The sequence below is a fragment of the Oryzias melastigma genome, linkage group LG10, assembly GCF_002922805.2.
Source record: "Oryzias melastigma strain HK-1 linkage group LG10, ASM292280v2, whole genome shotgun sequence".
Lineage (NCBI taxonomy): Eukaryota > Metazoa > Chordata > Actinopteri > Beloniformes > Adrianichthyidae > Oryzias > Oryzias melastigma.
Window position 1 is genome coordinate 10,019,860 of NC_050521.1, and position 19,469 is coordinate 10,039,328.

General features: G+C 39.8%; 1 protein-coding gene across 4 annotated transcripts in view; it reads left to right on the forward strand.

The window, feature by feature from the left end:
* Positions 1 to 19,469, forward strand: part of drp2 (dystrophin related protein 2) — a 209,083-nt gene that overhangs the window by 186,915 nt on the left and 2,699 nt on the right. For 2 of the 4 annotated variants that reach the window (XM_024283358.2, XM_036213998.1), the window contains 10 exons: positions 1,298 to 1,455; positions 3,606 to 3,772; positions 4,799 to 4,910; positions 5,343 to 5,479; positions 8,044 to 8,109; positions 12,644 to 12,709; positions 15,036 to 15,182; positions 17,260 to 17,512; positions 18,923 to 19,040; positions 19,114 to 19,194. In XM_024283358.2, the coding sequence (XP_024139126.1) occupies positions 1,298 to 1,455; positions 3,606 to 3,772; positions 4,799 to 4,910; positions 5,343 to 5,479; positions 8,044 to 8,109; positions 12,644 to 12,709; positions 15,036 to 15,182; positions 17,260 to 17,512; positions 18,923 to 19,040; positions 19,114 to 19,194 (1,305 nt within the window). The remainder of the gene's footprint in view (positions 1 to 1,297; positions 1,456 to 3,605; positions 3,773 to 4,798; positions 4,911 to 5,342; positions 5,480 to 8,043; positions 8,110 to 12,643; positions 12,710 to 15,035; positions 15,183 to 17,259; positions 17,513 to 18,922; positions 19,041 to 19,113; positions 19,195 to 19,469) is intronic. The other 2 variants (XM_024283360.2, XM_024283359.2) reach the window with 2 other exon arrangements.

A 19,469-nucleotide genomic window follows, 5' to 3' on the forward strand; every position in this document is an offset into this window, starting at 1 on the left:
AATGGCTCTGCTGCTACAATGGAGAAAGTGCTCTTTCTCTTCATGTGCAAAATTACTCCAGAGGCCCCTAAAAAGATTACATGCCAGAGACACCATTCATGCACTCTCCTCGTTCGGCTTAAATCTCTCATTTTTAACAAGTCTGCTGGCAAAGAGCCAGACGTTAGCGTTAGTGTGCAGCTTTGGGGCCTTTTATTCCAACACCAGTTTTTGAGTCTTCCTGCAAGCGTAGGTAAAATGGTAAATGATTGAGGTGATTACAGTAAAACTCAAAGCAGCTTGTAGTTGATATAGGATTTGAGGCAACAGTCACAAACTCATTTCAGGGTTTTTTATGCTCAAAACACCATCTGTGTGAGACTGAACACCATAAAAGAACAGACTTTTCTTCAAACAAATGGTTTCTGATGTAAATGAGAGCTTTCTATTGGTTGAGGATTAGAAAAGATGGCTGTTTTTAACTAGCTTTGCATTTGATGCCAAATGTTTTGTTAAAATTTAAAGGATTACAAGCTAAATTTCATGGATTTTATCCACTTAATGATTTTCTGAACTAGGTTCTGTTGCAAAATCTGTTCATTTTGCTATCGGCTTTTCTTTTATTTGTGTTTTCAAGCTCAGTGTATAGTTTACAAAATTTAAAACTACATATCTCAGCTCGATAAAACTTGTTCAGGAGCATCTGAAATGTCAAATAGTCCTCAGCTTGAGTCATGAAACTGAATAGAGGTTGTTCAACATAACAGTGTTAAAGTCAAACTTTCTTCCCATGAGAACCAGGAAAGAAAGCTGGGATGTATAGGGTGTCTATACAGGCATCGTGCAGAAGACTCACACTCGTCATATTTCATCTCGTCAGTGACAGGCATACTCCAGCTCAGAGAAAGGAGACACAGAAAAGATACTGCGTAAGCAGCTTCTTTATCTTTAGATTATCACCCAGGTTACGAGTGCAGGTTTTATCTTGTTCTGTAAGTTTTCTCCACAGAAAAATGTTTTTTTAGAAGATTTACAAGACAAATTTTAACAATTAAAAAAAAATAAATCACATTTTGCTTATAAGATTGACTACATTTCTGGCTCCATCTTGAATTGAATCATAATTTTAATATGAAAAGGCTTAAATTCATTGCAAATCATTTAAACAAATTGATGTGTAATTAGAAAAACACACATATTTGATGATAGTGCACAGAAGTTCACACAAACAGTGTATCATTTATGCTGCTGCACTTACCGGCGTGCAAATAAATCTGTTTCTACATATTTGATGGATAACGGCGTGCGTGTTGTGCAGATTTGTTCCGTCAGGTGTCTGGTCCTGGGGGTTTGACAGACCAGCGCCACCTCAGCCTGCTGCTCCATGAAGCCATCCAGATCCCCCGCCAGCTGGGCGAAGTTGCTGCTTTCGGCGGCAGCAATGTGGAGCCAAGTGTTCGTAGCTGCTTTCGCATGGTGAGGTCATGTTTATCTACTTTGCACGCAAATATGTCAACAAATGTGTTCCATCACCCGAACAACACGCTATAGCAAAGAAGACAAAGTCGTATGCTAGACTTGTGTTTTTTTTCTGTTTTTGGCTTGGTACCAAATATGGATAAAACCAATGGCCATCAGCTATTTATAACACTCTTGTGGTTTATTATAATAGAGATATGTTAAATGACATCTCTTAGAGTATAAAAGCTAAAATAGTTCATTTACCTTACTTATTGATTTGTTTGTTGCTTGTGTTTTGGTCTCTTATAATGTGTTTTCATTAAACTGAATACTCTTTTTTTTATCTCTGCTGTCAGGCAGCTAAAATAAATCACTTAAATAGGTCCAAACACATAAAACTGAATTTTGAACAAGCATGGAAAATATATATATATATTTTTCCAAAAAAGAATTTTTATTTTTTTGTTTTTTTGTCTTTTTAATGGATTTTAAATTTAATTAGTTTAATGTACTCATGAGTTTTGTTTTGTAGTATTTAAGTTAGTCAGCCAGCAACATATTTGTTCTGTTTAAGGCTGATTTAAGAAGCAGGTTTTTGTTCCCTGTCTGCTCCATATGTGTTGGCCTTGCAGAGCTTTTTGGATTATTTATGCTGTTTTGTTTCCTTTCTTGACATTGATTTGAATGTAGCCATGATGGTGGGAGTAGGAATAAACTGGGTAAAATGTAACCAATGAGATTGCTTTTCATTCCCTGTTCATCTTTATTTCCTGTCTGATTCCTGGAGTTATAACTCACTGATTGTTTGTATTTGTCTGTTCTCTGTGTTGACATATTTCATGACCTGATCAATCAGTTTGTGGAGATTTATCGTTTACTTCCTTATTGATAGACGAGCAGAAGAAAGGAGAAAATTAAATCTGAGCTCAATCTACATTTCAAGTTGAAGAGTCTAAAATACGTTTAAAGGACAAGCAGGTCGTCATGGGTTATTTATGTTGACAGATCTTTATTTTAAAGCTTCAGTTGTCTGTGCTGCTCTGCTCCAGCGTACAGGAAAGACGTCGCGGTTCCAGGTGTTCGGTGTGCGAGGAGCTTCCTTTAGACCTCCCACTGGGAGCAAAGCTGGCTACTCTGCTAACTGAGAGGAGCTTCCTAATGCTCTGGAGACTCTTCACCTCTGCACACCCGGCAGCTTCCTCGTACATGCACACGCACACATTTACGGTGCTACTCTGCTTGAGCAGTGGGGGTGAGGCCTGGGGGAAATCAGCCTCTTAATGCATCTGTGAAGCAGACTTAATGAGAATTTAGCAAATCACAGATTCTTAGCACTTGGAAAGACATTCCTTTATGAGGTTGACTTCCTTTTCCTTCCTCTGCCTGGATTTCAAGTTCCATTTAGAGTCAGATAACATCAAAACACAGATATGTGAACACACAAGATGTTACTTCACTTTGCTTAACCATAATGGGAATCTGTGCCTTCCTGTTCTCCATCACCTCATCATCTTTAGTCATATCTTAAAGACCTTCAATGAAAATTGTATTTTTGATGTTTTTAGCATGTTCTTGTTGCAGTTTTCTGATGAAGGGGGACATATATTAAGAAAATTTAGCATTCCTGAGTATTTCTTTATTGAAATCATTGTTAATCAAGAGCAGAAAAAAACAATGTCGTTTGAAAAAGCTTGTGGTTGTGACTGAGAACCTACAAGCTCCCAGCTTTGCTTCTTCGTTCTATGGCATCCACTTGCAGACAACTAGATCCGTATAAGTTTTTCTCATCTGAGCTAGCATACGGCTCAAAACTGTACTACTGGATGACTTCTCGCTAATGTTGGATAGGGTGTTAGGGGCCGGAAGGGATGATGGGATGATGGGAAGTAAGGGCAGACTTACCCCACAACCAACAGTCCCGCCCACAACTCATAAACTACTGCACCTCTGCACAAACTGTCCTAAAAACAACCCATTTTTATTCTATTTTGGTTAGAAACCGCATCATCATAATTAAAAGATAGCTGGTAACACTTTTATAATAGATCAAAGATGATTAGAATGGGACTTTAAACTGTTTTTCTCAGTAATGGATGTTCCTGGTCTGCTGCTTGTCTTCTGTTGTTTACGACCTTTCATAGACCTTTACCTCCGTTCTGTTCCAGGCTCCTGGGAAACCTTCCATCGAGGTGTCTCACTTCCTAGAATGGATGAGCCTGGAGCCTCAGTCAATGGTTTGGCTGCCCGTCCTCCACCGTGTGACTGCTGCTGAGTCCACCAAGCACCAGGCCAAATGCTATATCTGCAAACAATGTCCCATCAGGGGATTCAGGTAGATGTGGCTTTTGGTTTTGGGGTGGGGGTGGCATGCAGAGACAAAAAAACTGCAACTAAAACAAATATTGGACATTAGATATGTATTTAAAACCAGTGTTTTAGCCATCAGTAGCATTTCTTTTTAATCAACTGACAAGATGTTTACAATAAGAACATTTGTAGGATCTTTTTGTGGGATTGTAGATGTAAATGATTGTAAATGTTTTACGGCATACTTGAAAAATGTATATATTTAGGTCAAATTCTACGAAAATGTAAAAAAAAAATCCTCCAAGTGTTATTCCAGAAACATCCTGTCCATTTTTTAATCATTTTGTCATTATAACAAAATACACTCTCGTTATAACGAGAAAAAAACAAATTTCGTTATTTCGTTTTCACAAGATAATAAAGAATATCTCCCTTTCAAAGGCAGAATTTTATCAGTTTTAAATCTTGTCATTTTGTGGTTAACAAAAGACAAATTATCCTGTAATTTGCCATCAGAATAGTTTTTTTGTGTCCGTCTTTGTGAAAATGAATGTTAACTCTTTTATTTTGGCGTGTAAAGTAATTTAGAATAAGTCAGAATATACATGTAGTTGCTGTGTTTTTTTGACTTAAACAACACTTATGTGAGCACTTTAAATATAAAGAAACAAAAACGAGTAGAAGCTTTCTTTTTTTAATGATTTAAAGCATTTTTTTTTCCCCAGATCAATGTTTATTTAAAACATACTAACATACAATAATAATAGGAGGGAAAGGGAAACTGTTTCTCAGTTCAAATTAATTATTTAGCTTGAGTCATCACGTTATCAGAACATGAATACAAATGAATTCATGCATACTCTGGAAGATTTTTGTTTTATTTGAACTCACCTTGAACTGTTTGTGAGTTTCTAACGGAACTCGCGATGAAAAAAGATGCGTATCCTCACAACAGGAGGAGACGACGAGAGGACACGCACATCTCCCCTCTGATACATCCAGCTCTCCTGCAAACACTGTTTAAGCCTCTCTGCTATATTGATCCTGACAGGTATCGCAGTTTGAAGCAGTTCAATGTGGACATCTGCCAGACGTGTTTTCTAACCGGCCGCACAAGCAAGGGAAAGAAGCTGCACTACCCCATCATGGAGTACTACACCCCAGTAAGACGAACATCCCTGCAAAGGACACGGGAACTCCCACAGGGATAATTCCTTCAGCCAAACACATAGAAAATGTTGTAGTATGTAATCTAGATGTATAAACAGTTCTTTAGTTGGTTTTTTGCCTCATCACACACATTTAAAGTGCTGCATGGAGGAAAACTGTTGTAAATAGGTTGAATGTATGGGATTGGGATGCAGGGAGATGGATTCTACTAAATTTAGTATTGTAGTTGTAAAAATGTTTGTAGGAAAGGATAAATTATGGCGTGAGGGGGTGGAGTTTATATCAGAGGAAGATAGAGCAGTAAAAACAACGTAGAATCCAAGTGAAATTGTGATTTTGAGGTAGATGAATCTTTTTTTGCCCGTCCTCCTCCTCATGTGGTTTAATGTTCATGTCACCCCTTCTACTCCCTCCAACCACCGCAGACAACCTCGGGAGAAAGGATGAGGGACTTTGCCAAGACTCTGAAGAACAAGTTCAGGTCAAAGCAGTACTTCACAAAGCACCCGCAGAGAGGTTATCTGCCAGTGCAATCTGTGCTGGAAGCTGAGAGCTCAGAGACGTGAGTCCCACAACACTGTCTGCTAATTACTATTCTGCTTTGCTGAGGTGGTTTAAAGAAACTGCTGTGCATCGGATAACGCAACACCACTTATGGTCCCAAGGTGAACACGACCATGTTGCTCACTGGAGTGAGTCTCACAGAAAAGCACAAACAAGAACAAGGAGACCGAAACCCATGAGATTGTCATGAAGCGTATAGCCCCAAGCACAGCTGCACCCAGGAGGATTTACTTTGAATAGAAGTCAGAGTTTTGCCCTGTTCTAGCACTTGTTTGTTCAGCTTTTATGTTCTAACAAGTTTTAGGTCACTCAGATCAGAGGCTAAATGATCTTAAATCAGACTTTAAGCAAAAAGAAAATGAGTTTGTTTGGCTGCCCAGCTGGAGGCTTAAGCTGAGTCTGTCTTTATAGCAGTGGATATGTGGCCAGACAGCAGGACAGAGTTATTTCAAACTGCTGCTGTCGAGCCCTCCTGTCTGAGTTCATCCAAGACCGGATTGAGATGCAAGCAAAATGTGTTGCTCCCTGCTGATGTTTCAAAGAACGTTTGTTGTTTTGGAAGTACAGCTGTATGAGCTTTGATAAAGAGGTGTAGCAAAAAGACAAAACACTATTTCTGAGTTTTAAAATTCACATTTTTAAAATTTTGACAGGATTCATCTTTAAAACAGACAATTATGAAGAGAATGTAATAGTAATAGAACAGAAAGCCATGTTTCTATTCTGATGCAATTCTTAAAAAGCATAGAAATTTTGCTGATATTGCTTTTAGAGTTTATTGAATCTCTGGTCTCTTCACGGAAACTAAACTAATGAATCCTGTTTCTCCAAATGGGAAGGTCTCTATTCACTTGCAAGTGAACTGTGGTGCGGTTCACACTAGTCTGAGTACAGATGGACTAAATAGAGAGTGATCAAACAGAATAAGTGGCGTAAATGCTGTGCATTTTAGATCAAATAAAAAACTTGTGATTTTAAGTTTTACGGCTTCAAAAATAAATTGACACCTGAGATGGAAGATGGGCATCAGGGGAGTTTTTATTTGTTTTATTTAACCCCCAAATAAAATATATTTTCTAATTTTTTTTGATTAGTCTTTAAAGATGGACAATAGTTTTAGACTCTCAAATAAGGTGCATATGTATATAAGCTTGTTTAAAGCTTCTTAGTCACTCAAATTTCAGCGTAAGCTACATTTACGTTTTCTCAAAAGGGTGCATTATAACTGTTATGGGTCTGTCTTTTCTCCTGCTCATGTATGTTTCTCTCTTTCCATTTAATCCTGAAATAAAAAAAAACAAAGAAAAAAAAAGAATACTAAAAATCAAGTTTGGATTTCAATAGAAAACGGGCTTTACACAAATACACACTTGGTTTTCTCATGGACTATAATTGAACCGTAATTGTAAAAATAAAGTCTGTCCTAAACAAAGAGCTATCAGCTTCTATCTGTTTGCTAGACAGAATTGGGTAATGCAAAGATTCAACACCAGTTTTCAGAGACATTTTATAGAAAAAAGTGGATGATTAAACTGAATGGACAAATCCCATCCCTGACAATAGACACAGCAAGAAAGAGACACATTTCCTTTGTATCTTTAGGATTTTTGATGAAAAAAAGTGTCAAAATAAATCAAATATTACACTAAAAGTCCAACAGTATGTGGCTCTTTTTATTAATATTTTCATGCAGTCATTATAGTTGTAAGTGACAGGAGTGATTTCACGGTGCAGGGTTTGTTGGAGATAATCTTATGAACACATCGATCATGTTCTCAGCTGTGAAGACAGCCTTCAGTGTTCTCATTCTAGAACAGAGATAATGTTTTGGACTCGTGACTTGGACTTGCATCACACCTACTCTAGTTACACAGACTGAGACTTGAGGGATTTTTCTGTTGGTTTATGTTGGTTTCATTGTATTTTAGTCCCATGCAGTCGTACAGGGGTTGACCCACATGGGTGCTGGGTTTTTTTGGCCCATGGAGGGTCGTAGAGAGGAACGGCTACAATGCTGCACTCACAGGATGTGAAGGTGATACAAAAGTGTCCACATAAAGTACACTCTGATTGTCGAATCTTCTCATTTCTAACAGTCAGGCTTCAAGCACAAGGTGCTTATCACTTGAGCAGCTCTAATCTCACCTACTTCACCCATACTTACCTTTTCACGTTGTAGAAGTGTTCGCCACGACTCCAGAAAAAACCCTATGAGAACATTTTGATTCTAAAGGCTCACTGAGTGGTCAAAAACCTTAACATTTTGTGTGGGTCTGTGTATACCACACCTGTGTAGCTACCAGTAAGGATAGTTGTGAATACAACATTAGGAACATCAATGTTTGTGTGTTATACGTTCTTCTGGCAGCATGTGATCTTCTTTGGACAAAGAGACTTATTGAACCCAAACATAGCATTTATTTTATGGATTGACACAGGATACGCCAGGTTGCATTTGTAGATTTTTGTATTGTTCAAATTGTCTTAAAAGCTATTGAGTAAAGTATTTTGTGTCTCTTTTGTATCCGAGGTATTGACTGACTTCCTGTCTTCTTCCTGCAGGCCGTGCTCTTCACCGAGGCTGCCTCATGCTGACACACACAGCAGGATTGAACATTATGCAAGCAGGTACGCACCTTGCAAAGCTCCACTAGATGTTCAATAACCACTGAACAGAAGCCCCCCTCTGCAAATGGTCCCCTTTCTTCTACCTATTCACTCGTCCCACCTTCACCCCCCCCCTCCATGTGGTCTCTGCTCAATCACCTTTTGGACTTTGCGACGCACTGATTGCGGTATTGATTTTGTGGCGCTCGGCGCTGCTCTCTGCTCAGGAAAGAGGCAGCCCTGCCCGGCACTTTGCTTCCCTCTCCACATAAACAGCCGAGCTTTAGTGCTCGTGCGTTGCTGTGCGGGGGTTAGCGGGGTTTAGCGTGCGTAGCGGCTTGTCACTTGCGAGGGCAGCGAGCCCAGTGGTCACCTGGGAAATGTCGCTTAGAATTAGTGTTTGTCTGATGGGTTATAAACGGGGCACAGGCCTGGACTCCCACACGCCGGGCAGTTCTGCACCGGGGGCTGAGCTGGACACACGCAGCCCTTTCCAGTGAGCCGGGAGCACATTATCAGGCGTGTGTGCTCAACTGCTGCTGAGCGTTCTGTTGTGCATTATCACCCTGCGGCCTGAATTCAGTGCCAAAACAAATGCAACATACACCATGGTGCAAGCAGGCACAAACGACCTCATTACCCCCTCCCTTAATTCTCTGCCTCCCATTTTAAACTCTTCTCTTTGTTGTTTTCTTTATCTAACTTTTTTTAGAGGCAGAAAACTGATCTTTTTCTTTTAAATTTTTGTATGAAGGAAATGTATCCATCAACTGTGTACATTAGCATAGTGATAAAACAGAACATCAGATATGTGATTAGTGGAACTCTTAGCTGTTGACAGAGTTCAGAAGAATAAAACTATCAGCTTACAGCTGCAGGATTTAGTAAATTATTAATTACTCAACCCAAACTTGAAACATGAAAGAAAATGATTGGTTTCATTGTAGTTGAGCCCGAACGCACCGCTGATAATGACTCGTGTCTTTGTGAGTTTAATTATCCTATAAACTCATTAAAAGTTATTTTTTCCTCTTTTTTTGTTGCTGCCTTGCAGCAGCTGCAGCTGTTCTTGTTTCAGCAAAAGCAATTCCAAGACGATCCATTACTGAATCAGCAAAGCAGGAAAATGATGTTGTCATTTTATGTTGGTGGAAATGCAATTATGTACAATGACTTTGCATGCACACATCAACTGTCACATGAGATAGAGTCCTGAGGAGCTTTATTTTGTTTGTTTTTTTGGCCAGTTTTGACTTTCAAACGACAGGCGTACTTTCCTTTATGCATCAGTTCTGCATAAAGCCAGATGGTTTGGTTTAGTAAATCAACCAAATCTGCGTATTTTTAATTTAACGTCTGGGTAATGTTGAAAGTAAGATACTGTATGGGTGCTAAGAAGTCCAAATAGTTAGATGAATCCTGTTTTTCATTGTGCTAAACACTGTCTAAATAAGGTCTGCAATTTTGTTATATATATATATAAAATTCGAGTTTTTTCAATAATTCTCTGTCTTCAATTTTTCTTAAGCCTAAAAAGAACACAAATGCACCAAAGTGAGTTTCCCTCTAAAGCCTTTTATATTCCAAAACTCTGAAAAGCTATTACGGAGTTTTAATGTGGTTTTCCATTTATCTCAAAGGAGATGGAGGTTTTTTTATTTCATGTTTGAGGTTAGAACCGCCAGATTTTCAGTTGTGTCCGACACAGACAGCTTCTGCATCTCTCTATCTTTGCTCCCCCTACCCCCAACCCTCCCCACATCGGTGCAGGACTTCATTCCTTTCATCATCACCACTGCTTTGACATCTTATAGAAGATAGATGAGAAGAAGATAATAAAAAAAAAATCTCTCGGAGCTCTACTAGGATTTCTTTTCCCCAGCATTGCCCGCTCTGTATCTCCCATTTCTCATTTCCTCTCACATCCATTTAAATTCATTCAAGAAGCTAAGCACACATGCGCACTCTCACTCCACTGCACACTATTTCCCGTCGCTCTCTGCCCTTTCTTTCCTCATACGCCGTTGTCCCCCAACTGAATGTGTCGGAGCTTCGATGACGGACAGCTTCATAGATTGAAGTGCAGCTTTAGAGTTCTCCGGCTGCAGTGAAACAAACGCGGATGAATCTCACATTATTCTGCATCGCTCTCATCGGAAAATGGAGAGGAATAAGTTTTGGCTTCTGGGAGCCTCTCTATCAATCACCTGGGCTGTTGTCACACCCTTGTCCTTCTCGAAATTCCACCCTAGGAAAGATGTTGAAGCGAGTGGCTTGGTAGATGATGCAGAGGCAGAGGCTTAACATCCATTTGATGGAGCAAATGTGCTATATGAGTTCCCAGAGTATGCCATGAACTTGGAATTCCATTCATTGTAAAATCTACCATTTTTTGTCCTATATCTATCAGGAAGTCACATTTGGAAGTGATGCTTTTAAGTACAGGAATACAAAAAGACATTAATTGATCACACTAAAGGAAAACAAAAAAGACAGAAATTTGCTTAACCAATTTCTAATCCTAGAATCAATTCTAATAAACATAGATGACATTGTGTCAGCTATCATGGCTTTAACTGTTATTTGATTAAAAAAAAAAGGCTTCCACTTGTTGTAACACAGGAAACCCAGGGGGAAACCAAACAGAACAACAGGGGTGTCGGAACTTTTTTCAAAGAGGGCCAGATTTGGAAAGTGTGTGAGGTCCCACCAGTCGACCTGCACTCTTTAAACTCTTAAAACAATACATGAAAATTAACTACAGTACTTAAGAAACATTTCTTAGCAATGTTTCATTTCCTTACATGGAACAGAAATTCATCGAAAAAGATTTTTGCCAAAATTACTGAGAATTTCTTTCTATAAGACCAGAAATATAAAAAAATGGTGTCTAGAAAAATACTTTTTGCCAATATTAAATCTGGTTTTATGATTAAATAAATGCTCACTGTAAACATTTATTTTATGTAAACAAGAAAAGAAAACAAATAGTTATCTTATTCAGAAATGTAAACCGTTTTGGTTTTGATCACAGAATCAAATGAATCTGTTCTTCTGGTTTGACTCTTATGGTTCTAAGTCTCCACAGACTGTAGTCACAGGTTTACAACGGCTTATAACATAATTTAGCCTATCAGAATTAAGAAATCACACTCACAGTTATTAGAAAGCGCTGAGGGTCACATATTATTGATTTTATGACAGGAGACTGTGGGCTGGTAAAATCTGACTTTTCACATTACAAGGACCATGCAGGACTATTATAACTCATCTGAAGAGAGGGCGTGTATTCATTTTTATTAACCATTATAACTTTACACCCAGTCTGTTCAATGCAAATATTAAGCTAATAGTTTCTGATGGATCAAGCAGCATTTTTAGCTGGTTATGTATCAAATAGATGGTTAAATGATATAGTTTAGGTCAGAGGTCTGCAACCAGAGGACCTGGAGCCACATGTGGGTCTTTGGAAAGAAGAAAAAGTTAAAGATCTTAAAGTGTTTTTTGGTTTAGTTTTTAGTGAACTAATTTAGTTTTTTTTGTGCATTTTCAATGTAGACATTAGAACTGGATTCTGCATCTAGGTTTATATTTCATACATAAATGAAAAAAAGGGCATATTGGAGCAATAATATTAGAAACTGTCACGTTCGACTTCTGCGTTTTTGATTCAAGTAAATCTGCTCCAATTAAGGGATTAAGTGTATTTTATTTTGAAAGGAACTTGCACGTGAGGCTTTCAAACTTAAAAGAAAAAAAAGTAAAATATAAAAAAATACGACAGTGTTATAATGAATTATTAATATTTAAAGTTGTAAATAAAAGTTTAATGATTGTAAAATTATAAATAAAGAGTATTTTTCTAAACGGTGAAGTGGGACTTGATGGCTCTAATTGGTTTTTGGTTAGTAAGAAACTGACCCAAATGGCTCAAGGTTGCAGACCCCTGGTTTAGGTGTAGGTAACTAGAAGGTGGGCTCCAGTAATATACTGTATATATATATATATATATATATATATATATATATATATATATATATATATATATATATATATATATATATAAAACATGTTCCAGCCTTCTGCTGGCACCAGAACGAACATAAGCAGAGCTGGAAGTGCTGTCCTTGGTCCTGAAAGGCAGCTTTAGTTTCCTCACAGCTTCTCAGTCTTTCTGCCTCTGCTGTCTGTTGTGCTGGACTGCAGTGCATTCCTAAAAGGCTTTTTATGACCCGGGGGCTTGCAGCCAGTGTACAGTCTTATCTGCTCTCCTTTTGGGTTTGGTTTAAAAGCTTGTAGTCTAAAGCCAAAAAAACATTTCTGTTCCAGTCTTAATTTTCTGCCACTTCCAGATGCCTCTCTGTTTAGTAGGAGTCACTAAAAAGCCAGAGGCCATAGCCACTGTACCTAAAAGCTTAAGCATGCAGGTTTTTTGTTGCAGTGTCCTGAAACATTTTTCTAAAGTGTGAGAATATTGAGGAGCTCTGCCTTTCTTGTGTGGTTCTCTTACACGTGTAGAAATGTGGCTGACTTTTTGTCCTTTACATGTGTGCAGACTGGCAGAAATGGAAAACCAGAATTGTTCATTCTTCACGGACAGCCTGTCTCCTGATGAAAGCCTGTGAGTATGTGGTGCCCACACACAAACAAAACCCCTGATTACAACCTCTGCTTTGTGCGTGTGTCCCCAGAGACATGGGCTGTTTCTGCGTGTTTATGTGTGCGCTCAGGCTTGTAGATCTGTGTTGGACTGTGAGGGAACGATTGGGTAATCACATAAATAATCAGCCACATAATAAGAATGACCCACAGAGAGCAGCCAGCATACACTCCCACTTCATCATCCACATGCCTGCTGCAATTAAGGTCTATGGCTGCGTGAAGATGGAATAGAAACAGTGCTTGTAGAAGCTGGCCGGGAGGGTATAGCAATGAGAGGAACTGGGTGTTTTGATGTGAATGAGGCAGTGGCTCCTCATTGCAAATGCAGAGAGTGCAGGTTGGGGTTTTTTGAGATCATGTTTTTTCCGTCCGCCTCTTATTTTGTTGACAACAACACAAGCTGTTAAATGTGTCTGTCTCTGAAATAGTTTTCCCTCTTTCATGGAGTTTTAAAGTCGAGGCTGCACAGCCCTGCAGTGCTGTGCAAAGTGCTGTTTGGTCCTGTAGGCTTCCAGATGTGTTTGTCAGTGTGTGCATTAAGTGTGCTCATTATGCCTCTTCAGAGGAGCTTTATGTGTTCACTGAGGGAAAGTTGGGAGTGACATCACACAGAAAACAAGTTTTCAGGCTGAGGGACATTTAAGATACTTTGAATCCTGTTTTAACTGCAGACATCTGTGCTGTTTAAGTCTGGAACTTTGTCTCAAACATGTCTATGAGTGCATCCATTTTCTCAGCATGCACCGTGCGTGTGCGTTAATGTGCCTGTATGCACGACAATCCCCGTCTGCCACGCATCAGTGCTTGTCTTACCTTGTGCTCCCGTGTCCTCTCGTGTCTTTAATTCAGAGTCTGTCTGTCAGTATCTCTGTTTGTTTTGCTTTTGCATGACTCTACATGTTGCTGTACTATCTCTGCCTCCAGCTGGTGTTTTTCTTGCCGTCATACTGTTTGCAGTCCCACCTGGGAACATTGCTCTGAATTTGTTGTTGTTGTTGACAGATAACTGACTGAACTCCAATCAAAGCCTTGAATTGTAAAAAACCTTTAAAATATTTTTACTCCTTGTTAATATGCTACATTTTCAGTTAAATTGGGTGATTTAGATTTCTAAGACATAATTAATTATGAATTATGATAAAGTAAAGCATCTCTTGGCTCTTGGTCTGTTCTCTTCTTACTTCTATGGATTTCTTGGAGCACCCTTCCTGTTGTAGAATCTGAATGTCTGGGTGAGAAATCTATAGAAATGCTCTTATTTCCTCTTCTTAGAAAGAATGTTGTAAATTTCTGTGAACTTAAAGTCAATAAACTTTAGAAAAAGCCAAAATACTTTCAACTTCACATCTTTTTAAACAAAAATAGGAAATGTGTTGTCATCTTTGGTGATTTAACTCTAGGTAGCGGCCGCAGCACAAACTTAATCCCCAGATTAATCCCATTGGGGGTTAAAGTACTAAAATGATGACCTCACGTTAAACATAAAACTTCAGTTAAATTATAAAAATGTTCTTTCAAAAATGCTTAAATGAACTGCAGTTTCCTTTAAGATTGTGACACTTCAAAATATGCTTTAAATTGTCTTTACCTTCATCTTTTCTGAGCTCTATCTCATGTAAAACTTTTTTTTGCCTTTGACTCAGTCTACCACCCCCATCTCCTTTTTGCTTTTGATTTAATTTTCTTGCTTTTTTTGGACCTCATCTTCACCCCCCATTGATCTTTCACTTACTGACATGCTTTAATTGCATCAGAGTTTAAAAGCTATTACTTGAAGAAGCTGTATGATCCATTACGGCCTTCCACTCCTGTGTAGATGTCAAGTTTTTTTTTCTTTTTTTCATATCTACAGTAAACTGCAGTTCTTAAAGGACCCCTGTGGCACGTAATTATTGTAGATTTCAGGGTAAATTTTCAGGAATTCCAACTAGTCAAAGCCCTAACAAGCTCATCATAAAAGGGAAGCGTGGTCTGATGTGTTTTCTTCCTCTGGTGGCCAAGTTTATAAGATGAAATAAATCTGAAACATAACACCATGAAATAATAAGGAAGTGTTTATTAAATTTGTGCTGCAAAGAGATTGCACCTTTTAACATGAATTAGTAGTAGAACTTTAACGGCTTTGATTTGGAGGATGAAGTATTGAACCCATCAGCGTCCCGCCCTGCTGTGTCTGGTTCCGTGCCGCCTCGCTGTCTGCTCTGCTACGCTGCTGGCTCTGCTTTGTGCTGCTGGTGGCTGTGTGCTGGTGGCTCAGTGTGCTGTCTCCTGTGTGGGGGACTCAGGGATGAAGATCAGTACCTCCTGCGTCACTCCAGCCCAGCCCTGGATCAGGACTCGCCCTGCGGACAGCACATGCTGCTGGCTCACCTGGAGCACCAGGACAAGGAGCAGCTGCAGCACACCCTGGCCCGCCTGGAGAACGAAAACAGGTGCGTAGGCAGGACAGGAGGAGTTTGAGCCCATCTCCTTCATTAGCTCATCGAATACACCCCACTGACTGACAGTTACGCAAGAGTAGAAAATATTCAGTCAGTTCAAGCCGTATCATTTGCATTTATATTTGACTCAGTCAGTAATGCAGAAAAACACCCATTTTACTCTGTTTCAAAATCCCTTCTGTCATTGAAGAACCCCCCTATGGAGAGAAAAACACTCACACTTAAAATCTCATTAAAATTCATGCACTAAATAAGAAGCAGAGCAAATATAAGTCTGTAAAAAGGGCATCAAACTTTAGCTTGGCCATGATGCATTTTTTTTTACGTGTGTGTAGATGACGTGTACAAACGAAGCCTCTGGAACACACTTCCCTCCTTTTGAATTTGTTTACTCCAGGCACAGACAATTTTCATAAATGAAGCTAATTCAGCTTTTCCTATCTGCTTTATTGCTTACCAGAGGCTTTCATTATGCAAATGATTCATATGAATCATTTTCTCCTCGCAGGTTCACGTTTGACCTTTCTGGACCCACAGCCAAATGCTGCCTCGCACACTCAGGTGTGCCCTTTGGCGGTCTGAAACCTTGACCCAGTTTAGCATTTCTACCAAAGGTTTCTCCTGATATTGTCTTGCTCGATAACAGTGTTTTGAAAACAACAGAAAGGATCCTGAAAAGTTCTTAGAAAATGGAAACTATAAGAAAGTAAAGGTTATCTGAACTTAACTAAAGTGTAGGAAGAAACTTTTGTTTCATGGACAAGTCAAAAAATCCAGGGATAAATACCTAAAGACCACAAACTGTTTTATTTTATTTTTAAGTAAAGTGTAACCTGTTGGTTACTTGCCATAGTTCAAATCATCATAGGAAAATAAGTCCAGATAGATTTGAAAAGCTGTACAGGAGACATGACAAACGGAAGAGATTGATTGACAAGATCTATAGTCAATCAGGACACAGAACACAAAAATCTAAAATTATGGCAAGACTGCAAAATAAGAGCCAAAATATTGTGAGGGGGTACTATGAACAAACAACTTTATTACACATACTGATCTTGCTAAACGTTTCCCACTTAATGTTAACCAGAGTTGGAGATTTCTTTACATAAGAAGTGTTAGTCAAACTTGTACCTAAAAGACGCTGGATTCTTTCATTCCCTTTGAACGCCCCTTCTCCACATGCAGCCAGCAGGTGGAGAGTTTCCAGCCTAGTCAGCACACCTCAGCAGTTCTGCTCTTTGCAGATCATGTTGTCCTGTTTGTTGGAATAATAGAATGGCTTGAGGACTGCAGCCAAGCAGTTGGAATCCATTAGTGCCTGAAAATCTCTCTGGCTTGAGAACGAGCTGCTGCCCGAAGTGCGGGAGTTTCAGAGCAGAGTGGAGGATTGACACACTGACTGGATGACATCCAGAGCAATGATGTCTGTCTTATTGAGGGGAGAGACGAGCGGAAAGAGGCAAAGCTCTTGATTTACCAGATGATTTATGTCCAAGCCATCACCTAAGGTCACCAGCTCTGGGAGATGCCTGAAAGAATTGGGTCATAAATACACCTGTAGAGACGGAGAGAACACTGTATGTGCAGGAGTGAAAGCACTGATGAGATGAAGTCAGGTTTTCTCCACAGCTTCTGAAAAGAAGCTTTGGGACAGGACTCACGAAAAGATTAAAAAGCTGTAGGAGGCGCCTAAGGAAAGGGAGGTCTGGGATTTTTGCCCTCTCTGTTGACTCAGGAACCCTCATTGGAGTAGAAAAGAATGGATTCCAATTCAGCACTTGCCCATTTACACTTCAGCATCATCACTATTTGTAATGTAGGCAGCAGAATCCATTATGTTCAGTGGAGATGCCCACTCTCCACGAGGTTGGTTGTTAATAACACATTAGGGCTCTCCAGGTTGGTTGAAAGTGTTAAATTTAACAGCTAAAGTAGAATCATTCTGAATAATTCATAGCGTTAGGTTATTATTTTTTTGAATGAAAATGTCAATGAATAATTGCATAAAGTTGTTTCTGTTTTAGAGGTTGACTTTTTTTCCCGTCTGTCCTCTATGGGCTCTCAGGGTGCTGCAAAGCGAGTACAGACGCCTCAAGTGGAAGCACGAAGAGGCCGCGTCCGTTCCCATGCTGACCGAGGCTGGAGAGGACGGCCTGGGCTCGCCCACAGCGGGGGGGCAGCAGGACGAGGAGCTCCTGGCCGAAGCCCGGGTCCTGAGGCAGCACAAGACACGCCTGGAGACCCGCATGCAGATCCTGGAGGACCACAACAAACAGCTGGAATCTCAGCTGCGCAGGCTCAGGGAGCTGCTGCTACAGGTACTGCAGTATCCGTCTGTACTCAAACTGACCACAATGCTCTTCTTTTTCTCTTTTTGAAGGATTCAGAAACATTTGCTATTTAAAGAAAAAAAAAGTTGGCCTCAAACTAATAAAACAGTCAATCTTAGCTGCACACCAGTTACATTAAGAGATGCTGTAGTAATCCTTCAGGCAGAGTCCTACATGCTAAACCCACAGATTTAAGAGATAAAAAAGATGAAAAAATGTGACAAAGTTTATATATAATCTAAAATTGACTTTTTAAGTCTCTTTTTGATTGAACAGGAATGAACTGGCACTTTACCTGAGCAAGTCTAAGCAAAACATGTCTACAGCCTAAAGGGTCAAAGGTTAAAATTTCCAATTTACAGTCTTAAAGAAAGGTAAAACTGAAAGTTAGAGTTCTGGTGAACTAAATAAGGAATATTACTCAAGTGTGTGATAAACTCCTAAAGGTTTTGTTCAAAAGAGACACAAGCTCCAACTCTCCCCATCTTAGTGCATCTTCTATCTAAAATAAAAACGTATCATCCTCTAAGAACAGCTTCATTGGTGCATGGGAACACTGGTGTGTGGTGACTGCAAACAGTGACGGTCCTTAGATTAACTCTGTTCACAAACACAAACAAGCACAGACTCTGCTTTTAGTTTTTACACTTGGCAGAAGGAAAGAACGTTCCAAGTTCAGCACTTTTCTACATTTGTGTGTGAGTCAGTAGATGCATCAGGTCCTTCAAATATATTCATAAAAGTATATTTTAAAAAGCAACAGTTCTGCAGAAGAGACGAGGAATGAGAGTACAAAGAGGACGAAGAGGAGGCTGAATTTACTCTGGAGCGCCACATTCAAGGATTCGCTGGATTAAAGACGAGTGACGAAGAGACAGTGGGAGCTGACTCATGCTACGATGACGATGTGGAAATTATTTACAGCAGGAATAGCTAAATTGCACACTGGGAGGATTTAATGAGGAGATGAGAAAGGAGGCAGATTGCAGCATGGACAGAGGAGGACGTTTGTTTAAAAAGATGCTTCTGTTCAAAGCGTCATTTTCAAGGAAAATAACGTCTATAGAAATTGATGGTTGAACTGAAGGACATTTTCCTCCGCTGCTATTAAATTACTCACCTCAGAGAATTTTCACAGTGCTGCTTGAACAACATAAAGTGCTGTATTTTTATACAAGATCCACAAGTTGTGTTTGTATCTAAATCTTCCCTCAGTCTTCAGTATTCTCATCTGCCAAACTGCAAATCACTGTAATCTCTTTCTTTTGTGTCACAACATTCCAAACATTACATTCATCATATGAAAGGTTAAATGTTCCTCAAGTCATTGTGTGACACTTTTGTGGATCTTTGGACAAATGTCGGGTTGGAATGATTATACATCTTTCTTAAATTCAGCCCAAAGAGGATTCAGAGGCGAATGGATCCGAACCGTCGACGCTCTCCTCTCCTGTGTCTGGAGGAGGTCACCACGGAGAGCCGGCAAGCAGGGAGACGACGGACACGGAGGCAGCAGGTAAGTCCGCTGCAAGCCTGATGCATGCATGCACGCCGGGAAGGATGCTCGTTTTGATGGCTGTGTGGGTCAGCAGAGGACGTGGAGCAGGACACCGTGCTGCAGCTCCAGGAGGTCATCGAGCAGCTGAGAAACGTCTTCCCCTCAGAACCGGGTGAGCATCTTTTGGCTCTGCAGATCTCTTTTTCAGAGGCACTCCCTCTTTGATGGCCGTCTGGGAGGGTGATTGATGGAGGGGAGAGTTAATATGTACTGCTGCAGGTCGATAGTTGGAGGAAAGACAGGGAGATCAAACAGCAGATATGAGGAAGAAGAGCAGAGTGACAGACCAAGGCAGGGCGGCTGTCAAGCACTCTATAAACTGTCCAAGTACATTTAAAATGTAATTTTCTGGCAACCCAAATCCTGTAACTGAACAAAGAAAGGGAT